This window comes from Sporobolomyces salmoneus (assembly GCF_050403485.1).
Source record: "Sporobolomyces salmoneus JCM6883 DNA, S_salmoneus_JCM6883_v1_ctg13, whole genome shotgun sequence".
In the NCBI taxonomy this organism is placed as follows: domain Eukaryota; kingdom Fungi; phylum Basidiomycota; class Microbotryomycetes; order Sporidiobolales; family Sporidiobolaceae; genus Sporobolomyces; species Sporobolomyces salmoneus.
In genome coordinates this window covers 123,356-147,297 of record NW_027481150.1, presented here as the reverse complement: position 1 = coordinate 147,297, position 23,942 = coordinate 123,356, and the positions used below count along the sequence as shown (strand labels likewise).

The following is a 23,942-nucleotide window of genomic DNA, read 5'->3' as shown; positions in this document are numbered from 1 at the left end:
TACGATGAAGAGACGACCTAAGGTGGAAAATTGCAAACTCGATGCACTACGAGAGAACAAACTGAAAACTTTGTTTCGAAAACAATGAGAGTAAAAGTTACAGAGGAGCGAGAGAGAATGGGAAAGAAAGAACGAAAGAGTCCGTTTAGACCTTGGGTCCAGCAGCGACAACTGAGGGAGAACGGCGAAGGGGTCAATTTGAGATCAAAGCGGATTTTTGGGAAAATCGAAGACTCACCTTCAGGGGAGCACTCCGACGAGTACCTCTCGAACGCAGCAGTGAACATACCAGCGAGCTTGGCGTTCGTCTTGTCGACGAGCTTGCCAGAGCTCATGGAGCGACCTCTGCGCACCCCGTGACATCCGCGAACAGGTAGGGTTGCGGCTGAAGAGCTCGAGCTTTGTATCACCATCGACGGCTGCGGGTCAGCCTGGGAGTCGCATCACAGACGAGAAAGAGATAGCTCACCTGCAGAGCGTCGTTGAGTAGGTTCGTGACGAGTCGATAGATATCTTCCTCGGGAGGTGGTCGGAATCGGTTGACGAATTGATCGGTGACCATTTCCAACGAGAGGGCGAGAAGGGGAAAAGCAGTTTTTTGAATGTTGAGGATCTCTTGAATGTATTCGACGGGGTAACGATCTTGAACACCGGGAGGAAGTTCGTTCGGATTCGAGTTGGTATCACCATTCGCGGCAGCTGCTGCTCGTTGTTGATACATGAGTTGCCTTCTCGCAATCGTGAATTCGTCTCGAGTCGTTCGAAGGTGATAAAACACGGCCTAAGAAAGACGAAAGAGGTAAGCAAAGAGGAGAGAAACATGTGAAAGCGAGAAGAGACAACTCACTTGAGCATGAGCTTTTGCGGTTTCGACGAGGATGACTCGGAAGTAACGAGCTTCTTGTTGTCCGGAGAGAGCGAGGAGGAGTTGAGGAACGAACGTGATCCAATACCACGAAGGAACTTCTCCCTTGTAAATCTCGAACGCTTTTGCGATCGTATCGTTTGAGACTCTTTGATGCAGGATCTCGATACTACTGACGAGGAGTCGAAGTTGAGGGTCGGTCGACGCGACGACAGTTGGAGAAGCGGCGTGATCTTTCGTGAGACGAGAAAAGACTCGAATGAGCGAAGGGATGAAGGCGTCGATTTGTTCAGGATCGACTTTCCCCCACGACTGGAGAATCAGCATAATCGATGCGAGGTTGTTCATCGAGCGGAGACCTTCATCGACCGTCGTTCGAGCCCAATCGACAAACGCCTTCGCGGGAGGAGAGAGGTTGCTCGTGTCGGTAACGGGAGTCGATTTCGGTAGATGCTCGAATAGTTGTTCAATGACGGGTCGAAGTGCTCCAGCGAGTCGAGGCCCACCGCTGAGGAATCCCTTTTCGACGATTGAATGAAGGATCGCGATGTTCGAGAGGTGCCAATCTGCCGGTTTGTACGAACTGACGACGTTGAGGACTTCAGCCGAGTTGCAGAGTTGACTCAAGAGTTCCTCCGTAACGTCGTTCGCGAAAGTTCGTTGGAAGAACCAGAGCTTGACGTTGCTTTCTCCCCATATGTTGTGTCCGATGAGTTCACGAAGGAGAGCGACAGCGCGGTAGACGAGGTTGTTGCGTTGGAGAGGTTCGGTCGTGTTCGAGATGAAGCGAAGGAGGTTGTTGATGACTTGATCTCGCAAGTTTGCTGAAGGAATGCAAGACGAGGAAGGACCGCTGCTCGTCGTCGACGGTGAGATCGAGCCGGCTCGATCACTCTTTGTCGTCGTCGCCTTTTCTCGTTTCGGTGATGAAGTCGCGACGGTCGATTCGGTTCCTTCTCCAGTTCCCTCCGTATCCATTTTCGATTGTTCTTGCTACGCGATTTCGAGTCGTTTCTTCTCCCACTTGAGTATGAGCTCGATAACGTCGAGAGTGAGAACTCGAGTGTCGGCAGTGATCGCAGTGTTGAGAGTGAGTTTGCCGAGAGAAGCGACCATGTGAGGGATGAAGAGTTCTCGGGTGCTGAAGAAGAGGTCGGGATGGCGAACGATGAGTTGATAGACGTTGATCAGGAGAGCGACTTGAGATCCGTCGTCGACGAGAACTTTTCGAGTCCATTTCGCCCAAATCGGTTCGTTGACAGGCGAGGTCATCGCTCCTCCTCCTCCTCCTGTAGCCGTACTCTGAATCCGTTTCGGAAGAGCGGGAGCGAGGATGTCGAGAGCTTCGCAGACGATTTTCCGAGCTTCCGTTTGATGGGCACGAAGGAGAGCGAGGTAGATCTGGAGAATGATCTTCGTCGGAGAGTCGAATTGGGAAAGGAAACTCGCGATGAGGAGATAGGCGGATTGCGAGGCCGTGATGTCGTCGAATCGAATGCTGACCCAACCGAATCGAGAAGGATCAGGTTGACGAGGAGACGGAGAGCGGCGGATTTGTGCGCGTTCGTAACTCCCGAGTTTTTGAAGATGTCGATGAAGCGATCGAGGACTGTCCGTTTGAACGTCGTGTTGAAGCTGAGGGCGAAGTGACGATTGAGGAATCTCGAGAAAATGGTGGGATCGGCCGGAGTCGAGTCGAGCAGGCGTAAGAATCGGCGGCGACGATTATGCGCGGAGGATACCCATGGAAGGAAGACCCTGCGAGCGAGAGAAACGGATCAGTCGTCGGAGACGGAAGAAACGAAGAAAGAGAGGACTGACCTCTCGAATGGAGATCGCGATAGAGTACTTGAGGAACTAATAAGCGACTCGACGATAGTGAAGATCTCCTCGTTCAATAATCTTGAGTGCTACATCGAGGAGAGCACCGATCCGAATCACAGCATCTTGCCATCAAGCTTGAAGTCGAGAAGAGCTTCCCTCTCTGAAGGTTTTCATTCGAGTTTCGGTGGATCGAACCCTTTTCGATTCCTTGTTGAGTGAGGTTATCGACGCAGAGTTCAAGGGTTCGAAGTCCTTGACTGATGAGATCGGTTCCGGCGTGAAGAGCGTGAACGAGGGGTCGCATGAGGTAGGAGAGGTAAGGAAGGAAAACGGAGAGTCGGACGGGGACGGTGAGGATGAGCTCAGCGAAGAGATCTTTCCGAGATTTGTCGGCAGATTTGAGGAGAGCGTTCAATTGTTCGAGAAGAACTTGCAGCGAGGGAAGAACTTCGTTGTAGAGGATTTCGAAGCGACCACCTCCGATCGAACGGAAGAGAGCACGAAGGAGGAGGTAGTAGGAATTCGGTTCGGCGGCTTGTTGAGCGAATTTGAGAGAGTTCATGATTAAATTCGTCAAGTGAGGGAGCAGGACGGGTTCGTTCTTTTCCGGGAAGATCGTGACGGCCATGAACGACATCTTGTATAGACGAAGCATGACGGAAGTATTCTCCCTGTTGCTGTTGCCGAGTTCGGGAAGTCGATCCGAGAGGAAGCGGAAGAGAATCGCGACGAAGTGTTGTCAAACTTGTTCGTTCGAGAGTAGCGATTGGGGAATGACGAGTAGCTCGTGGTTCTGTGAAGGCATAGAGTGAGTAAGGGCACAAGAGTAAGTGGCTAGAGTTTCGACGTACCCTGATGAGTTCATCGAAGAAGAAACCCACTCGAGAACTTCCTGAAAGATGACCAATTCCGTTCCGACAGGCGTCGAGCTCAACACCTCCATCACCTCTGTCTGTTCCCTCCCTCTGTCTCGAGACGAGTCGAACACGATAGTACATTTGACCGCGGCGTCGAAGAACCGACACATCAACTCCGCGTCGGGCCCTTGTCCTCCCATTCGAGTGAGCGCCATACTGAGAGTCTTGAACCCGAACAGGAGATTACGGAACAGGAAGCGAGCGTCTGCAATCATTCGAGCAAGTCAGCATTGGAGAAACAATCGAGGAATAATGAAACGATTGCTTACCCTTGACTGGATCTGGACCTGGATCAACCATTACGACTACTTTCCTTAGAGGTTTCGCTCGTTCAGTATCCACATCGTCCAACTCGAGTAGGGAAGGTTCCTTGTCCTCCTCGACTTTCTCCTTCGATTTGTCGGCCGCACCTTCATCCGCTTCCATCTTGTCGTTTTCTCCCGCATCCTTCTTCTTCTCCTCTGAATCCTCAACGTCCATCTTATCCTCCTCCTCACCCTCGACCGCTTTCCCCTTCCCTTTCTCTTTCCTCCTCTTCTCCCACTCGATTCTCTCCTCTTCGCTCTTCTTAACTTTCTCAACCGTCACTCCCAAACTTTCCCTCGGTTTGCTGAATTTACTCCAATCGTCCCGTACTTCCTCCCTCCTCCCATCTTGCTAACGAATCATGATAATCTCGTTGAAGGAATTCGATCGCTTTCGCCAGTCCTTCGGTCACGTTCGGATCGATTCCTGCAAACGTGATTTCGAACACATCGTGTGGATCGCAGAGACGAGAGTCGGATCGTGGATGTTTGCGCAGTAGGTGTGAACGACGCGGGAAAGCTGGGAGAGAGTGAGATCGGCTCGACAGTGATGGATCAAATCGGCGACCGTCGAGTAGGCGAGAGGTCGAAGGTGTTCGTGACCCGTGATAGAGTTGCCGGTGAGAACGAATTCGTCGAGGAGAGTATCGATTTCGGAGAGGAAGGGCATTCGTAATTCGGATTGAAGAATGTGTCGGATCGCGATGAAGAGATCCTAATGAAGAGACTGTGAATGAGCGTTCATTCTGTGCTCATTGTCCGGTACTTCCTCACCTTCTTCATAGCGACTGCTTCCGAGGGACAATCCTTCATCACGCGAATCGCGATTTCGGGGAGAATCGTCAAGTAAGGAGAAAGTGCCGTATTTGAAGCTCGATGAACGTAAGCCAAGAACGGCATAGTCTACAGCACGAGCGAGTCAGCCTCGACTTCACTATAATAAAACGAGAGAACGGACCTTCGTTTGAGCCATGAACATGCTTTCGAGGACGACGCCTTTGGTGTCGAATCTGGTAAATGCCCGTTGACGACGAGCCGTGTCCGAGCCAGCGACTTCGATAGTCCGGATCACGTCGACGAGACCTACGTATCGAGATCGGATTATCAGCGACCCTGAGAAGAAAGAGAGGAAACAGGAAGGAAGCGATCTACCTCGAGTTTCGAAAGCACTTGTGATCCCGAATAAGCTCAATGAGGTCACGAACGAGATCGTCGTCGCTAGTTAGAAACCGAGCGTCAGTGCTGAGCTGGAAATGCGAACTGACAGAAAGGAAGAGAGTGACTCACGAGAAACGATCGATTCTTACGTTTCAAGCGGTCCTCTCCGATCAATTACACATCCACGGTCACGATACACTCTTGATAGACTTCACTCGACGACACGTGAAGGATCTAAGCTGGTACGCCGTGAAAGACAGTCAGAGATCGAATTTAGAATAGAGGGAGAGGAAAGATTGAGTGAATTACCGGGAGCTTGACAGCCTCGTTTCGTAGATTGTTCAATCTACTTCGTACGGAGTACATGACCGACACAAAAGTGCTTCCGTCGTCGTGAGCAAGACACGAAAGTCTACGAACGAAATGAGAACTGGTCAATCGGTGTTACTGCTAACTCGAGATCAACAAGACTTACCACTTTCTCTCAGGGCCACTGTCTGACCTCCCCTGTGTCGTTCTCCATCTTGATGCTTCGATACCGTTTGCGATTCCATTATCGGTCGATATCGCGAAGGATTCGAGGAGAACGTTCTGCTGTAACGTCCTCCAGCGCAGACCCGGCCTCATTATGATCAGGTTCGCATCCTAAAATGCAAGAGATCTAGTCCTTGAAGCGCACGGGTCATTGCTGGATGAACGATGAGCGAAAACAACACCTTAGGAGATTGGAGGATTCGGGTGCGGCTGGTGTCGGAGAGGGCCGGAGTCGCTGAGCGGTAGCATGTTGCGAGTCGAGGTGTAGATGGAAGGAGAAGAGAACCGAGTGCGAGGTTCGAGAGAGGGAGCAATGCGTTTGGCGCAAAAGCGGCGGGATCGCTTCTTTCTCTGTCTCCATCTCCGGTCACTTCAACCCATCGATCCACCCGCTGTCGACCTCATTTGAAAGCTTCAGCCACAGCATTAAGCACTGGACTCGGCCTCACTCTCGTATCTCTCCGAACTTCGACTCTCTTCCGATCGTCTCACAACACTCGTCTCGCTTAACCTCGGCGACTCATCAGCTCAAGTCAGCTTAGCCTCTGGACGGGAGACTGAATCAGTGAGTTCCTTTCACTCCACGAGCGGTCATTCCCTCGCTAACTGGTCACAATTTGGCCCCTTCGACGTCTTGTCACTTGATCAAGGCTCCTTGTGCTTCTACTCTCGCGTTCTTTCAGGCTTCCAATATGCTGAACCATTTAACGATCTCACCGTGATTCATCAGGGTGATCTCGAGAGATGACTCGGCATGTTGGGACCGGAACGCTTGAGGTGTTAGAACAGCGGAATCAGATTCACGGCATTGCTTGCGGATTCAATAAGTGGTAGATCCGACTCGACACCTCCAGACCCTCGTTCCCGTCCGCCTCCCTCCTACCACCTTTCTGCTTTCCACCGTTGTTCACTCTCCCTCGATATTCTCCCGTTCTTCCCATCCCTTCCGAACCTCCTCGTATTCCAACCCATTGCGACAATCTCGACATTGTGCGAAATCTAATGCCGTCACGTTGGAGTGACGTTAGAGAAAGGGAGGAGGGGTTAACTCAGGAAGGAGAAGTAATCGCTATCAAGTGAAGGGAGACGAATTTCGTTTACCGAGGGCAGGGGAGGCAAAGGAGTCGTGGCTACTCGTCAGCAGTCCGATACTAGTACTGTTGGGGTAAGAACAATTCCTGATCGTTGATTTCGTTCGCGCAGAATCGCAATTTTTCAATCTTCCTCTTTCAACATTCTCTCGAATTCCCGCCTCCTCCAGTCTATCGCAGCTACACAACACCTTGGCAACTCGACTACGATTTTCACTCGACTGCTCGACCAAATCCTGCAACAATATTCTCGACATTTTGTCTCTTCAGCGTTCAGTTTCGCATTTCGCTCTCCGACTCCGATACGACTCCGATACTTCGATAGTCGACATCAAACCGTTCCTTCGAGCTCACCGTTACATGAGAACGACCTATTATCTCCTCTTTCGGCATCCACATGGTGATTCGACCACTCGAAGGTATTTCGGGAGAGGGAGAACTTGCGAAGATCTTCATCGTAGAGCAAGTTTTGTCAACTCCGAGTGCAGAAAGAACCTCTCCCGTCGACGTCAACACCCATCATTCTCTCTCGCCTTGCTACCTCTCATCTCTATCGACTCTTTCTCGTGCGAGCAATCAGCGAGAATGATCGGTCCGACGAATCTTCCTCGACTGGATCAAGGTTCGCGAGTCTCGAACATCTCCAACAGACCTTGCTCTTGTACGCCGTGCAGAGGAATCAGTCAATCGCTCCCGTCGACCACCAAGGGTGAGTTTCCCTCGTTTTCCCCTTCCTTGAATGCTGCTCATGCTCATCCTTAATCATTTTCCTCTTTCGCAGTAACGCTCGAGCTCGACTCCCACCTGCTCCGTATTTGTCTGCTTCGATATCGTCCTTTACTGGAAGATAGACTTCTCCTTTCTCGCTCGAGATTGTTGTTCTTGTTCGAGAAAGTCCTCCCGTACCCGCGCTGCTCTTTGGCACGCGAACTTGCTCGTAGCGTTCTGACCTTCGACCTCTGGCGCTCTGTGGCTGCAATCTGCTCCAGATGAGCTCGACTTTCGTGTCTTCTGTCCTATTTCTCGCTTGCCCTGCCTTTGGAAACCGACCGAGGCTTAGCCGTATCACACGAGTCGATCGACGGTGCTCTCCTAAGAGATCTCAAACACATGGGAAATCCGCTAGTCTACAGAGAGCTAGGTTAACCAGGGAACTGGGAAGAACTGAGTGCGTTTTCACAATCTCGTTAATGATTCCTACACTTTTGTCTCTGGCGGGCCGTGAGCTCGTCTTCCCTCTTCTTTCCCATTGACACTGCAACTGATTCCCTCTCGTCGCGTACAGGAGGAAAGTGACGAAACAGCAATCAAAACCTTGCATTTCTCTCGCTTCGAAATCCGCCTCTTCTACATCCAGTTCTTACTTTCCCTCCATCGTTTCCTTCCTTCTTTCTCGATTCTGGTCTCCTCCTGCGTTCCCGTGAGTTTCTCTTCCCTATCATAATCGAGATTCAAATTCTCATTTCTAATTTGCTCTCTCCCTTCCTTCTCTCCTCCTCCTTCTTCGTTTTCCTCTCTCTCTTCGATTACCCTTCAATCGCCAGTAGCCACATCTTCAAGATATCAACGGAAGTTGCTTGAGCCGAAAACGCATACTGAGCGAAGGAGGGGCAGAGCGAAGAGAAGGGAACTCCGAAAGTGGAGAGAAATAAGCAAGAATTTGGATAATTCGAGGTTTCTCGGTTCGGGAGAGGAAGAAAAGAAGGATATCCCTCATCTGATAGTCGAAGTGAGAGGGAATCGCTATCATTAGTGAGTTTTGTTCTTCTTCCTCGCTTGTCAACCGAAAACGAAACCAGAATCTTATTAATGATTTGTGATTTACTCTCTTCCGTTCCTTTCTTTGCTCGTCTCTGCAGATGTACTTTCATCTCTGTATGGAGAATCACCGGGAGAAGGAGAAGAAGAAGGAGGGGAATGGGGCTGAGGAGACAATGTTAGGAAAAGTCGTCTTCACCCTCGACTACGTCGATCCTTCCTAGTTCCGGAGCATTGAACCCTTCGCCACCAACACGAATGGTTCTCGCATCTAGACGTCGACCACGTTTGGAGGAAAGAGGGTATAGGCTTCTAGAGAGGGGGAAAATCGTGTTTCTGCGAGAAGCGTTGTATTGCGAGCCCGCTCTCCCCTCCCCTCGAGCGTGCTAACCAGTTTATTCTCTCCTTACCACATGTAAGCTTTCACTCTTGCTCTATTTGAGGACGAGCGAGAGCGGTGCTAACGCTATGTTCCTCTCGCTTGATCGAGTAGAATAGGATCTCTCTTGCCAGCTCTCTCTTCTCTACTTCGATCTCTCTTCCGGCGCCTGTAACACAATTACGACTCAATTCGGGTAGACTATCGAAGAGAGAAAGAGAGAAAGAGAAATGAGGAAATGCAAAGAAGCGACAAACGAGACAGTTTTCATTCTTCGTGAGGATCTGCTGATTGACCGCCTCGTGTTCCCTCTTCTTCTTACCATTAGGGACAAAGTGAATACTCATATCTTCTCTCTAGGGTGTCCCTTACTGCGCACAGTGACGAAGCAGGAGAAAGAGGAAACTCGAGAAGAGAGGTAAGAGCAGATTTCAATTTTTCTTGATTTCTCCTCGACCTCACCAGCTAACTTGGCTCTTCTTGCAGTTCTGGCGCCAGCTGCTATAGCTGCGTACGACCAGGCTTAAAACTGGAAGACCTCGATTCGACCTCCCAGATTCGCTTTCGCTTTGTTCTTTCCTCTCTCTCTCTACCTCTTTCTCTCTCACTCTTCAGAGCATGTGAAAGCTCTTCCAAGCAAACTCGAGTAGTGAGGAAAGAGTGGGAATGCCGAAAGTGAGTCAATTTTTTCTTGATGAGTTTGTGAACGGTCCTCCGATTTTACCCCACGTCACGTTTTGACCTTTTCTCCTTTTTCTCCTTCATCTCAAGGTCTAGCGCTCGCGCTTCTTCGGGGATAGAGGTATACAACTGGGGCAAATGTGCCCGCATTGGAATCGTTCAAAACGGACAAGTTTGAGAGAAAATGACTCGACTCTTCCCAGAAATCTCCTTTTCTAAACTTTCAACCTCAGGTCACGCGTCGAACAAATCGCCTCGTCTCTCGCTCAAAACAACCTCTTGCTGGCTCGCCTAACCTCGACTTTGGATCGCGGGATCGAGTACGACCGACTCGTCTTTTCAGAAATCGAATCGGACCATTTCCTCCTTTCCTCAACTTGCTGCGAGTTTGTTCGGTTTCGCAGCTCTTTCTCGCTAGTGAGAGAACAAAACCGACCCTCTTCCGCTCTTCCTCTCTTTCCTTCCTTCTTCTCACTTCGTTCTCGCCTTCGACCGCTGCTCAACTTAACCAACACTCTCACTCGCACAATCACAATCAAGGTGAGGTTCCCTTTTCATCTCTCTCGGTACTGACCTCTCTTCTCCTCGTCTCCTCTCTCTCTCCCCGCTCTCTCGATAGCTGACACTTCCCTCGATTCTCCCCTCGCTCCTCGACCCTGTTCTTCGTCTCGGTTCACTCTACCTCAACACGAACTCAACTCTGTCGTTCTCGCTATCCGGTCTCGCTGTCACTCTCAACACTTTCTCGATCGTTGTGAGTCTATTTCTTTCTTTCCTCACGATCGAAAATGACAATCGATAGCTGACTGTGCCCCTCTCTTCTCATCCTTCTCCCTTAGTTACTCTTCGTGATCCGTTCCAACTGGTTCAAACACCTCGATCTCTCTCCTCGTCGGTTCGCCTACTTCTTCTCGATCAATTCTCGTGAGTTCTTCTTCCTCTCTCCTTTCGTACGAGAGCAACAACTAATCGTACTTCGTTCAACCCTCTCACAGGACAATACTCAATACTCGAGCTCGCATCCTCCTCCTCTCCTTCCTCTCACTCACGCTTAATCCTTCTCTCGTCTCCTCCTCTCTCTCACTTCCTCCAGCAAGATGGTCCGTCATTCCGATAAGAACTGCTTGTACTACGCTCAAAAAAGGAAGGAGGGATTAACGAAGAAACAAGCATTCGAATCGACGAAGGAAAACTTAGCAAAAAAGGGAGACGGCTATACCTGTACGTTCCTGTCTCACTTTGTAAAGCTCGGTGACTGAACTGACCGAGACCTGATGATCCAGGGACGGAGACTGCGCTTTGGAAGGCTTGGTACGACCGTTTCAAGGAAACTCCTGTCGTTACTCGCAAGGAAAGGAGTACGTTCATTTCTCATTCTGCTTCTCTCGAGATCAGTCCTGATCCGCTGACTCGCCGTTGCTCCTTCTTAGAGATCAAAGCGGACAAGAAGAAGAAAGAGATGGCGAAATGGAAGAAAAGTTTGAAAGGGAAAGAGCTCACGAAAAACATCGTTCGTTCTATTCTCCCTCTCTCCGCGCTTTGATCGAGAGGCTGACTCTCGATGACTCGTATAGGCTTATGATGTTACTCGTGAATATGCTCGAAAGGTTGGTTTCGGTTTCGACAAGGGAGCTGGTTCAAAATTATTTGTGAACATTGCTTCGAGGGTCCAGAAGGTAAGCCTCTCTTTTCTCTGCTTGATCCCTCGAAGACTGTTTAACTGACCTCTCTTCGACCCGCGACGTAGGTCCTCGAAGCTTGTATGAACAAACGTCGCGTCTCTGCTATTGGCGGCGGACGATTTCGACTCTCTTTTCGCGAGCCTTTTGGTCGAATTCGATCCTCAACCGATCGTTGGTGGATCGGGATTGTCCCTCGAGTAATCGCTCCCGATTACAAGCTTGCTTTATGAAGACTGCTCTCTCTCCCTTTCTGTCTCTTTTCCCTTGTTTCTCTCTCCCTTTCCCTGTTTCTGTCTCGCGCTCTCTGTGTTCTTTTCTGTTCTCAATGTTTAGTTGCTTGTCCTCCGAATGTTTCAACCTTGTAAAGATTCGTTCTGCTGTCTTTTCCTCGTTTTGAAACTTCGAGAGTCTCGAGATACGTGGGCCGACTGACTCGCGCCGAGCGTTCGAGGATCAAGACTCAAGAGCTTCCTCGGCTTCCTCTCGCTCGTCGCACATCGACAGTCGGAAAATCGAGTTGAAGTCAACGACGGAAATTGACAATCATTTGCGAGGAAAGCTGTAGCGCGGATGTGACGAATGGTGACGCGGGACTGGTGAGAGGGTTGAGTCGATTCGAGGTGGTTGTAGCTGGACTTGAATGAGGACTGGTAAGAAAAGGCGACGAAAGACGAGAGAATCAGAAACATTGTTGGCAAGAAGCTGAAGTTAACGGGGAAATGCACTGTGTAAGAAAACAAGGTATGTAATGACGCAGCTTAAAGTCGAGAAGCACGCGAGAGCTTGGTCGCTCCAAGTCTTGATGCTGAAGAATTCTGCTCGCGAGACGGCGGAAGTGATGCGAGATAGTGGAAGAAAACTGCATCGCCATTGCTTTCAGTCAAGAGTGCTACGTTTCAATCCTTCATGCCTCGTCGATTGCCCTATGTGAATCACGGCAAGCAAAGTCAGAAATAAAGCGACGATCGAACGAAAGCGAAGGGATGCTTACCAGTTTCATCAATGTCCAGTTGCGTTGCACGGTTCACAACTCCTACCAACTGCCACCTCCCGCCAGTCTCGATTCCGCGGGGTCCCATCGCTTGTTTCCTCGAAAACCATCCTTTTCAGCTTCTTCTTGACTCGAGCAGAAACGAATTGTCCCGTAATCGAAACAGGTTGATCGCCGTCGTACTTGAGAGTAGATAGACAGTAGATACCAAGGCAAGTCCACTCCAGATGATGAAGGTTTTTCCGAATCGGCGGGGGCGTAGGTATTCAGGGTTTCGTTTTGAGCTTGAGAACGAGTCATCGCGCTTCCCTGATCATTTATCATATCAAGAATGATCCCTCCCCGCACTGGCTGAAATCAATCTGCCTTGCCGAGCCCGACTCTTCAACCGATGGCGAATTCCCATCCTTCATTTCCTCGAGGAATCGTTTCTCCTACTTTCGGTGCCGTCGATAGTCGTTTCGAAAGGAGGCGCCAAAGTGAGACATATTAGGGTGAAATTGCGGAGGGAGTAGCCCACTAGACTACTGAAAACCATCGGCTGCAAAATTTCAACGAGATATAGAAAACGACTTACTTCAATTTCTCAACAGTGACTGCCTTGTAACTCCTTCACGACTTTGACAACTATATCCTTCGAAACAGCTCAGAGTACATCCCTGACGTGGTCGTGCAGAGCGAGGATTACGAAAGTCAGCATTCCCTCTCTCGCTGGCTGAGGAAGAGAATCGGCTCACCTTGTAATTCACTGTATGCGCGATGCTGGGTGATTCGTGTGGTTGGAGAGACTCCCGTAGCTCCGGGTTTCGAGTCGAGATGAGCCAGTGAGTTGATAAGATTCAGCTTGTCTTGAGGCTATCTGGTGCCGGCAGCGGGAGTTCAGTAGTATCTTAGGTGGAGTCAGATGCTAACAGAGGCGTTCAGGTCAGGTCAGCGTCCCATTGAGTCTCGAGAGATCAAGGATGAACTGACCTTCGATCGATACTCCTTTTTGCCGTCAATTCGGGTTGAACGGCTGGGCTTGTAACATTGTAGCGGTACTGTAGACTGACCGGAAGGACTCGCGAAGCTCCTGGCGTGGCGATGAGGTGACGGTCGAAAAATGAGTGAACAAGCTGAGAAATCTCGCGAACTTGGACGCCGCGCGATTCCGCTCAAATCCGGTTGTGCTTGAGGCAGCTTCAAGTTGAGAGCCTCGGCGACGAAGCTATCTACTTGAGCGAGCAAGGCGTTTGACCGGGCAAAGAGGTATACGAATCTGGCACCGAGAATTCCAAACGACTCAATCGAACAGGAAGAAGTCAAGGACGACCAAAGATGTAACGTAAACAGCAAATAGAAATGTCAAGAACAAACAAGGATCAGAACAAGGAACATGGATTGAGGGAACAAGGAGGTGAAGGCGCGGGAGAAGGGACAGCGAAACGAAGAAAGCGCTTGGTGACGAAGGGAAGGGGAGCAGCGAGGAAGTCATGGACATGGAAGGATGACAAACATCCAGAGAGAGACAGAAAGAGATCGAAGATTCACAACGAAGAGTTAAAGGGAAGAAACGATTTCACCAACCGGGAGGTTTGCTGAAGGAGGGGTCGGTATCAACAGCCGGCTTGTGGTGTTCGTCCCGTAACCGTTCAGAGAGCTGATGCGTATCGTCCTCGATGGCGCTCACTGCCTTGTCGGCATCCTTCTTGACACTGTACGTTTCGAGAACCCAACCTTCTGATTGTTTCTTCTCCTGCATCACTTTCTTCACCAGGTGCTTCGCCTCGTCCTCGCACATCCAGATTTTACCATCGCTAGTCTGTCCGGATAGAGCGGCGATGATCTGTCGTCGAGGGTCGGGGAAGAAAAGGAAGTGGAACTGAGCGCGAAGACGTTCCGCGACGGTGTGGTGGATTCGCAAGGTGAGAAGGGGATCCCATTCGGCTGTAGAGGTGGAGGTGAAGTTCACGCGACGGGGATTGGCGGTGAAGATGAACTTCCCGGGTGAATACTGATCTCTTACTTGTAAGCCGGCACGGAGAGAGATATGACGTTTAGCGAAACGGCCGAAAGAGAGCAGATCATCGACGGGTAGAGGATCGTCGGGAGAGTAGGTGAGGTAGGAAGAGAGGGAACGTAGTTCGATGCCGCGAGAGGGTCGAGTAATCTCGTAAACTCCAGAGAAGGCACCTCCGATCCTGCACGCAGAAATGTGCGTGGGCCCATGGCCGAATGCAGAGAGAACGAAACCTTCTCACTTTTCCGGACTCGCAAGCGGGAGGACCTCCAATACCATCGATCCGTCCTTGCTCTCCGACGTCGATCCCGTCGGAAGCCGAGCGTATGTCAAACCACCTCCTTGACGATTGGGTTGGATCTGGAGCGGCGGAAGACGAGATTCCGCCCAATCAGGGTGGAGAGTCTTGATGACGTTGTCGAAGTGAGCTTTGAAAGAGGTTCTGGGGGGAGGGGGAGAAAAAGTCGACGACGCAACGACGAACTCGCGAACTGCTCCATCTACCAGACAAACGCCTTGTGTCGCCACGATGCGATCGAGTGACTCGGTAGTGCCGAATTCGAGGATTTTCCTGACATTCTCGAGCTCAAAACCGTGTTTGAGGTGGAGAAGATTCAAGTTTCCGGCTTGAGTCGCCGCAACCTTGCGAGTATCTGACGAGAGGGCGGAGACGGATTGCTGGAGATCGGAGGGGTATCGATCGAGGGGCAGTGAAGGAGCGTTGAGGGAGAAGAGTGGGGGCGCCGAGCTGTCGAGAAGTCGTTGCTGAAGAGGATGGTCGAACTCATTGCAGACTTCGACTCGCTCAGCCTCGTGTAACTTGTCGTATCGATAGGTCGCAGGGAGGGACGCTTCGTGTTGTCGCACCCCTACGGCGTGAGCAAGCGAGCAGATTCAGTTTCGAGATTTGATTCCCGTACTGGTACGAGAGAATCACTGACATGGCGGGAGAGGAGCATTCTCTGGTATACCGAGAATGGAGTGTGTTTGGTTGGGTGCGGGTCCGGAAATGTCGAATTTGAGACATACTTTTTTGGCTGCGAAACGAAAAAAATGAATCAGATTCTGTACGGCAAGGACAGGTAACGGTCACCGAAGAAACCCCGCTCACCTGAACAATAACGCTGAATCAAATCGCGGAGGATACGATGAGTCAAGGGCCTGGTCAAGTCTAAGGAGTCGAAAAGAAATTCCAATCAGCTGAGTTACACGCTGACGATGCAGAGGGATTTGCGAGCGCAAGGGATGGAAGGGTGAAAGGTTAGGCTTACCAGATTGCGTCTGGATGACAAAGTAAGGATCTTTCTTCCTCAACGTCTCGTACAGAATCCATTCCAAAGAGTACTCGGTACAAGAGAACCTTCCTCGAAACTGACTCCCCCGCTCGCAACCCACGTACACGTATTCTCCTTCTCCGGCATTCCCTTCCAGCGGTCACGGAAAGCCTTCCAGAGGCGAGAGGAGATCGCCAGTTGACAAGTTCGTTTCAAGTTCAGTTGACGGTTAGTCGGATCAGCGAGCGGGAATCGTTTGAGCGTGCGGTCGGTCAATTCTTTCAGTCGAGCTTGCAGATCAGCTGGCGAGAAGGAGGGAGGAGTGGGTCCTAAGCGAGAGAGGCGCTCCTCATCCTCGGCGAGAACAGAATCGACAAGCTCGTCCACGAGCGCGTGAATCTCCTCATTCGACGAACGACTTGTCTCCTCCTCCTCCTCCTCCCAGGGATCCTTAAAGGTGTTGTCCTGATGAAGTCGAGGAAGGTCGCGCGCCAAAGAACTGATGAGAAGAGAGGGGTCCAAGTCCGTTCGCGGCTCCCCAGACATCGGAGGAGCGACTGGTTCAGAGGGAGAGCGTGGTAGAGAGGCGCAAGGGGTCGACGCGATGCGAGGGAGAGAGGTGAAGCGAAAGGGAGAAGTGGTGAATTTTCGCGCGTCGCTCACGACTCCACAGGCAAGCCTTGTTCCGATACTAGAATGAGAGCACGATGAATCAGCGAAGGGACAGGTTGGGGGCTGATAGCGCAATAGCGATCGACAAGTTTATCTCGAGCCAACGCGAGAGTGACACCGTGAGAAGCTTTACCATTATAGAGGCGTATATAGGTGGGCAGAAGAGCCTGAAACTGTCAGAAAAGATCAGCCGTGCGAACAAACGAAGTCAGAGTTGAATCTGCAAAAATATCCGTGCACATCGCCAACGCCTTTTCTCGGGTGTGATCGCTCAACGTTCAGGGAAATAGGAAGTATCTTGTGTGTGAGACACCAACGACAGCTGAAAGTGCCTCCCGGAACGATTTCGTGCGGAGTTGACCTTGCACGCCGCTAACATTCGAAGCCAGTTTACTTTTGCGAGTCGTACTTTCCGGCTGCTAAACAGGGAGGCGCATCCGAGTGTCAGCGTGGACTGGAAAAGGACCAACAGCCGAAAGTAGGGCGAGAAGCGCTTACGGGAGGCCAACAAGAGGGCTCGACAGAGAGAGGAAAAAGCCCGCGAAAAGTTGTGGCTCGACGTATTGAAGCGATCGGGCCTCAGCACGAGCCCGAAACGAGACCAATCCCAAGCAAGACCGTACTATAGACGAAATACCGCCCTGACAGCGTCTGGTCCGGCGGCAGGGGGCATACATCTTGGCGGGAACATTCCGAGAGCGCACCAACTGAATTTGATTCCATCGCGTTGTCTCGAGGTCAGTAAATGCCGTGCCCACGTTTCAAGAGGAGTGAGTGGGGATCCCAAGCAAGTTGCTATCCTGTGGACGAAGCGTGCACGTCTGTCGTAGTGTGAGGCGATTAACTTGAGCGAGTGAAATCTCTGCTTCAGAGCGACAAAAGCGAAGTGTCTCGCCTATGACCTCCTCCGTAGAGAGGCGGAGATTCCCGGTTGTTGCTATTGACCGGTGAGCGGTTGTATAGAGAGGAGACTCGAAAGGGAGGACGAGAAGAAGAGGAGATAGCGTACCAGAGAGCGGCGGAGGGCCGTCAACTGCAGCGTACCGAATCATCGAGCACAGCCGTGTTGAGGAGGGACCCATTCCAGGCTGGAAAAACAGAGACAAGATCAGAACTAGCGATCGGAGGAGAAAAAGGAGGCCTGAATTCTCTCCTGACCTTTCGACTATCCGCACCAGGACTGTATCGGTCCTGCTTGGTGTCCTATGCTGCTGAGGCCGGGATTGCTGGCGAGTGTCGAAGAACGTAGGAAGCATAATCGAATCACGGTCGGCGCGGCGCCTCGCTATAACCTCCCGAAAGCGGATGATTTTTCTGCAGTTCCACAACGTCGAAATCCTTGACAGAAGCGTCGGCTTCGGGACAGTAGATACAACTCTATCGCTAAGATTCGATAACGGAGATGTGCCCGCGGTAAGGGTTCAGACGAAGGCAAAATTAGAGGCTTGTCCGCGAAATCACGTAACTACTCTCGGAGGTTGATTCTACGCCGCGCAAGACGACAGAGCAGGAGGGATAAACTTGATGCAGGGGTCAATACGGAGGAGCGGCGGGCCATAGGCTGGAGTTATCTGGGTAATATTGACCTAGACGGGTTAGAGCGCAGGTTGAGAAGATGGGAGACCTTCGCGTGTCAGCTTGCTTCTCCCTCTCCACTTGCCGGCCTATTGGCGTGCGGAAAACGTTCGGAAAACGTTGTGCATTGCAGGACAGCCACAAAGAATCGAGCTATCGTAGCATGTAAGCAAGGCGAAAGTAGTGCCGTCGACGTCGGGGACTAGATGGGGATCAACGAAAGTCGAGAATATCGAGAAAGAAGGCTTGAACGCCGGGCTCGTGCTGATGTGTTGAAGCGGTCGGGCGGTCGATTGCTCGTCGAGGCAGTAGCTGTAACGGAAGGGGATCGGCTGGCCAGCCGCCTTGCGAGCATCGATTGTGACACTAGACAACGAGGCGTAACGATCTCACCCAGGACCAGGTTAAGGGAAATGACTTACATAACTTGTTACTATTCAGCGGTTTCTCGGTTCAAGTCCACCTTTATTGATTCTTGTTCATGCTCCCGAGGCGGAGTCGTATAGAAGACTCCGTACATAAGCAGCTTTCCAGCTGCGAGGAAGAGCGGCCACTGTTCTGCTTTGAGAGATCCAGCGCTAGCGAGACCGATTCCTGTCGGAAGACGACCGAGATTCGAGGGAGAGGTGAAACGAGAGAGAGGGAGACGAAGGTAGGGGAGTGAGTGGAGAGATTCGTCGAGGAAAGACGTGTTTGTCCAGAGTTGTAGCCATTGCCATTTCATGACCCCTGCGAGTCAATAAAGAGAGATAGAAAAGAAAACTGAGTTTGAATCTCGGGGGAGGGGAGTACGAAACGAAACGTAGAACTCACCCAACCAGAGACAATGAGCGATATCAGTTGTCATCGACCGTACAGAATCGTAGTAGGGGAGTTCCGCGAGAGAAGTCCAAGTCACTCCGTTTTCTTGTTCGAGCCTCGTTCGCTTCTTCGGATCCGTTTCTCTCTTCCACTCCTCCATTTTACGATGACGGTCTTCTCCGGTTCGAGGCGTTAGTTGCGAGAGGTCGTAGAGCTGAGTGCGTCGGAATCGATCTTGATGAGAGGGGTTTTTTGATTTCGAGGCTCCGACAGCGTCGTCGAGCGGACAGAACGATGTTCCTTGAGATGAGACAACCCCATTCAGCTTGGCGATCGCGGGTCGATCAGCGAGGATGTTGTGAAGGACAGCGTGCCAGGTGCGAGTATTGGTCGATCGAGACGAGGAGAGAGATTCGTTGAGTGGAGTCGGAGTGGATGGAACGAGGTCAGAGACGGAAGATTCGAGTTGAACTCCATCCGAGTACTCGAGGAACTCTTCGACGATTACTTGCTTGAGGTCGTTCATCTGCTCGAAAACGAAAATGAGGAAACAAGTCAAATCCGGAACAGAGCTGGCGAAACACTCACAGCGTGGAACGGCGGTTCGGATGGTACAGGAACGACCCAAGAGAAGCACATATTCTCAGTCAAGTAGCGCTGGTTTCGAGGAAGATTGTTGAGAGTGAGCCAAATCAACCCAACGCTGTACGTAGCAGCTCCCGCTCCTCGATGAATTTGCATCCCGTCGTAGAATAGTGAGACCGAGAGACGTCCAACTGAGGTGTAGAAGGGTCGGGTGTCGTCATTCGGAAGTCCAGGAAACGACCGAAACAGTTCTCCATCGTAAATGTCGCGCTTTCGACTGGAATCGGGCGAGGCGAAGGTGGTGGGATTCTGCCAGAGTCGTTCCTCGTATCCTCGACGTCGGAGAAGGGAGCGGTGAAAGTCGCGAAAGGAGTGGTAAGGCGCAATGCGAATGGGGACTTGTCGACCTCGATTTGCGGCTTTCTTGGGGGGGAAGTTGCAAGGTCCGTCATTCCCGTCGCGACCGAGTCGATGAGGGCAGTGGTCCGGGAGAGGGTGTTGGAGAGAGTCGGGAGGGAAGAGTCGTCCACAAAGCGAGTTCGGGCGCATCGGGAATTCGACGATTCGCGGCATCATTTCGAGACGTTTGAGAACGGTGCGAATGTCGGGAGGTAACTCGTTCAAAGCTTGCAATACGTTCGGTTCTTCGGGAGGAGGAGAGACGAGAGCGGCGAAGTATTACAGAATGACGGCGAAAGTGAAGAGAGGGAAATTTGCCGCAATTCGAACGAGACCAAAAGGAAGGTGGAACGTAGGTAGCGGCCGAGCGTAACCTCGTACGGAGGATCACGTTGTCTTCAGTGTCGGTTTCGAGAGAGGATTGAGAGTCGGGTTCGAAGTCGAGCGCGAGAGGATTGGGCTCACGAGGTTGCGGAATGTGACGAAGAGGAGCTCGGGGCGGAAGTAGATCTCTACGATTGAGGGTAGACAGAAGGGGAGTGTCGGGGTTGGAACTGGTCGAAGGATAGGGATCAAGCTGGATAGATTCTCCAATCATCGGTTGTTCGACCTGTTGCTCGTCTTCATCCATCGCGTTGATCTGTTCGTTGTCGTCATCGTTTCGGCACTCGTCTTCGTCCTCTATCGCGTTTCTCGTGACCTTGACCCGTTCTCGTGGCTGGGAAGAAGAGGTCGAAGAAGCGCCCTCGTTGTCGGTTTCGTCTCGAGGATCCGAATCTTCGGGTCTTCCAACTACGTCGCAATACTGGAACATATGAATCCCTACGCCGAGTCGTTCATCGTTGCATCCGAAGACGGCGAGAGAAGACGGTTGTCGGAGAGGGGAATCGGGTGAGTTGAACGTTGAGCGCCGCGAGAAGGTACTGATCTTGGAGCACGAACTGCACGAGCGGACCGTAGTGGCATCTCCTCCTCGTGATTCTCCCTCGCGAGCAGCATCAATCCTGCTGGAACGGGAAAAGAGCACCCTGTGAGAGTTAGCGACAAGCTCCCATCGGGCCAACGAGGAACTGATTACTGACGCTGATTATGCTCATGCGGAGCTACCGAGATCTTGGAGGTTGAACCGAAAGCCGAGGAGGCGCAGCGGGAGGAAGAGAAGCAATGTTGACGAGGAAGAGCGGGGAATCGAGGGAATCTTTGTAGCGTCTAGACGGGCAGTGTCGAAAGTGAAGCTTAACCACACCGGGCGCTGAATCGAATGCTGAGGTCGAGGAGGAGGAGGAGGTTAGAGGGCAAGCAAGAGGCGATTCGAAGTTTCGAAGAAAAAGCTCGTCGAAGATCTACAGGGTCTGCGAGGTTAAGCTTCTCTCCAAAACGACAGAGAATATCGCAGAGGACAGTATGAATCACACACAAGCGAGAGGAGAAACAGAAATATTGATTATTCAATGACTCGAACGAAGAAAAGGAGAGGTGGGGCATCAGGTGCTGAACAAGTAGGAACAAAACAAGCGGTACGAAGCGAGGACCTTGAGACGATTACAAGCTGCAGTGAGAAGAGACCGGTGAGCTCATTCGTGGGAAAGGAGTGAGGAAGAAGGGCTTACTCAGTCAGCGTCTCGAGGAAAGTCGAAAGCTTGACTTGATTCTCGAGGGTCAAGATGCGAGACATCTTCGCACCATCAGAGAGACAGTTGAGGAGATGGGATAAATTGATCCCTTCGCCCTGCCTGAAGTCACGAGCTACCGCGTTGATCGTGGCGACAGGTTTGTTCGAGGTGAGGGTGATCGTCGAGACAATCTGTACAGAAGAGATGAGATCGTACGTCGAGGGAAGCAGCAAAGGAGGGAGACTACTAACACGCGCGAGTTCCTGGTCGGTTGGGAGAGTCTTCTTGTTGGCATCACCGCGGCATCTCGCACAGATGACCTTGTCTTCCGCTGTCAGACGAGGGACAGCTACTCGAAGTCCTTTCAGGATAGGGCGTGTCTCGAGTAAGGGGAAGCAATGTCAGGCCCAGCACGATCCGGGAAAAAAGAAGAGAAGAAAGTAGAGACTAACTTGTATCAATGCCGAGCACTCGGTACAGAAGAGAGTACGACGTTTGCCAGTGGTCATAGGTGGGATTCGTGGCTGTGGACCCGAGAGTCAGCGATGGGATCAGCATTGGAGCTAAGGAAGAGCATACAATAGCGATTCGTCTCCTTTCGTAATTCTTCTCATCCGGTAAAGTTCGATCGAAGATTCTTTGCTGGGCTGGAACGTTCACTCCGAAGAGACTCGAAGGATGAGCTGTACCAGAGAGCTGAACAGCCATGCAATTGAGTGAACAAACGCAAGGGAGAGTGCTGTCAACAACGAGTGATTCAGTCAGTCGAAGAAAAGTAGGCATGCTCTATGACTATGACGAACAACTCACAACGAGGTGAGCTTTGCATCAGTAGGATCAGAGGATGGCTGTCCTAGGCGACGTTCGTTGCAACCGCCGAGGCAACGAATCAACCAGTTGTACTTGGCAGCGAGAGTGAAATGAGGAGGAGAGAAGTTGACGTCCTCGAAATAAGCGGGAAACTTGAGGGCGAGGTAGAAATCTTCCTCCGTATGGTTGTCGCTGAGAACGGACGCGTTAGTAGAGCTCTTACGAGAGAGGAGATTAAAAAGAGAACCCAAAAACTGACGTTTTCATGACAACAGCCCAAAAAGCGCACGACAAGCACAGAGGATCTTTCGACGCAAACGGAGATTCATAGAGGTCAGAAGGAAGACCCATAGGAACCCGTTTAGTGCTGCATCCGTCGCAACAGCGGTTCTGGAGGGAGGGAAACTGATGAGCTCATTTCAGACATAGCGCTCACGGCGAAGCTCCGGGAGGAAGGAAGGCCGGCGATGAGGGTGTAAGGATAGGGACTCACCGAGCACGATCTCGCCTTCAACTTCGCTTGTCGAGTCGAAATGAGTTTGTTGTAAGACTCTCTGGTAAGAGCTTTGCGGTCTTGCGGTGAGAGATGGTAGATGTTAAAATACCATGGGAGGTCTTGTAGCATCGTCTCGATAGTTTTGAAAAGAGTCGAGTCGGCGATTCCGTCGCAAATCGAAGGAACGGCATAGGGTCGATTTTCGACGAGCTGGCGACGCGCGATCTAAAGATCCCGGAGACTCGTCAGCTGAGCACTATCAGTGGGGAAAGGGGTAGACTTACTGTGAGTCCAGCGTCGTTGAGGGCGATCTCAGTACGATAACCCGGTTTCTCTCCTCCTGCTCCACCGAACGTTGACCAAGTTTCCAGATTGTTAAGAGTATTCGGGCCTAACCTACTTCGCTTACTCTCGTGTTCGGTGACGGGAACCTCGCGGAAGTTGAAGAGTCGAGCGAGGAGGGTTTCATCACGTTTGACCGATTTGGCGGTGCCGGGAGCAGGGAGAACGCCGAGTCGTGTTTGGATGTCGAAACATCGGCTGTAGGAAATGCCTTGCGGATGATGAAGGAAGCAAGAGACGAGTTCCTCCAGAATTCGGCTCTGAAGATCTTGGGGCGCAGAATCGAACTCTTCGAAAACTCCTGGGTACCGCGAGATGTCGTCGATACGTCGATGGAAGAAATCAGGGAACTCTACAGTTTTGATCTGGATGGCGGGGCGTTAAGAGGGAACGCCGAAGGGAGGAAGGGAAGAGACCTACCAGGTTTTGTCGAATTCGACTTGAAATCCAACCACGCCAGTCTCCTTCCGTTCCAAAGACCAACTTTACACAAACTTCAGTGAGTCCTTTATCCGTTTGACGATCGGCGTAGGCGGGGTCGCGGGTGTAGGGAAGAGAGAGGGATCGATCTTTCGATTCATAAAAGTCTTTGAATTTCGAGGCTTGGAGACGAGCTCCACCAGTGTAAGCATCCCTCCAATCATTGATGTATTTGCACAACTCTCGGTCGAACGCCTCCCGCTGTTAAAGAGGAGATTAAGCCCGAGAACAAAAGTGCGGAGGGGAAAAAGCACATACCTCAATTTTTCCCAACCTTGGATACTTCTCGTCTAGCCCACCAGCGAGTCCGTGAAAGCCGTATGTATTCCCTCCTGTCGCCTGTCGCTGGGTGTACCAGATCTTGAGGAGTTCCAAGGAATGATAGGAGTAAGTGGTGAAGACAGGGCTGCCAGAAACTCGACCTTTCGCACCGAGGTTCGCGAAGCGGAAATCGTGATCTTTGGCGTGGAGGGAGGCCGTGGCTAGAGAGCTCTGGAGCGAAGCGAGGTGGGTAGTTGTCCAGTTGTTATCGAGTTCGAGTTGAGTAGCAAGGGCGATCAAGGCTGGAACACTGGGCGCGAGGGTATCGAGAGAGGCATAACCTTGTCGAAGAGCTTCAGAATGAGTAGTCATAGTGACGGAGAAGAGATGGTGAGGGAAAGGAAGAGACGGGCGGTTGAATCGCGCGATTCATCTCGCGAGAAAAGAAAC

The 23,942-nt window shown here is 51.4% G+C and overlaps 4 protein-coding genes across 4 annotated transcripts; 1 reads left to right on the top strand and 3 right to left on the bottom strand.

The window, feature by feature from the left end:
* Positions 1-145: 145 nt before the first annotated feature.
* Positions 146-4,890, bottom strand: JCM6883_000193 (uncharacterized protein; the record flags this gene model as incomplete). The annotated part of the gene is made up of 14 exons (XM_076630923.1): positions 146-171; positions 239-320; positions 470-781; positions 848-1,858; positions 1,925-2,500; positions 2,608-2,623; positions 2,687-2,722; positions 2,794-3,366; positions 3,435-3,482; positions 3,541-3,811; positions 3,876-4,259; positions 4,347-4,626; positions 4,686-4,814; positions 4,870-4,890. The coding sequence occupies 14 exons, from the start codon at positions 4,888-4,890 to the stop codon at positions 146-148; spliced, it is 3,765 nt and encodes a 1,254-aa protein (XP_076489063.1).
* A 5,719-nt stretch (positions 4,891-10,609) lies between these two features.
* On the top strand, positions 10,610-11,424 carry JCM6883_000192 (uncharacterized protein; the record flags this gene model as incomplete). Its single annotated transcript, XM_076630922.1, has 5 exons — positions 10,610-10,733; positions 10,796-10,870; positions 10,943-11,022; positions 11,087-11,188; positions 11,260-11,424. 5 exons carry the CDS (start codon positions 10,610-10,612, stop codon positions 11,422-11,424), a joined length of 546 nt encoding a protein of 181 aa, XP_076489062.1.
* Positions 11,425-13,743: 2,319 nt separating this feature from the next.
* Positions 13,744-16,004, bottom strand: JCM6883_000191 (uncharacterized protein; the record flags this gene model as incomplete). The annotated part of the gene is made up of 5 exons (XM_076630921.1): positions 13,744-14,365; positions 14,426-15,053; positions 15,126-15,221; positions 15,296-15,355; positions 15,584-16,004. The coding sequence occupies 5 exons, from the start codon at positions 16,002-16,004 to the stop codon at positions 13,744-13,746; spliced, it is 1,827 nt and encodes a 608-aa protein (XP_076489061.1).
* Positions 16,005-18,138: 2,134 nt separating this feature from the next.
* JCM6883_000190 (uncharacterized protein) lies at positions 18,139-23,864 on the bottom strand (the record flags this gene model as incomplete). Its single annotated transcript, XM_076630920.1, has 12 exons — positions 18,139-18,434; positions 18,519-19,032; positions 19,095-19,735; positions 19,821-20,494; positions 21,101-21,483; positions 21,556-21,627; positions 21,683-21,842; positions 21,914-22,105; positions 22,519-22,634; positions 22,694-23,116; positions 23,172-23,432; positions 23,490-23,864. 12 exons carry the CDS (start codon positions 23,862-23,864, stop codon positions 18,139-18,141), a joined length of 4,107 nt encoding a protein of 1,368 aa, XP_076489060.1.
* Positions 23,865-23,942: the final 78 nt, after the last annotated feature.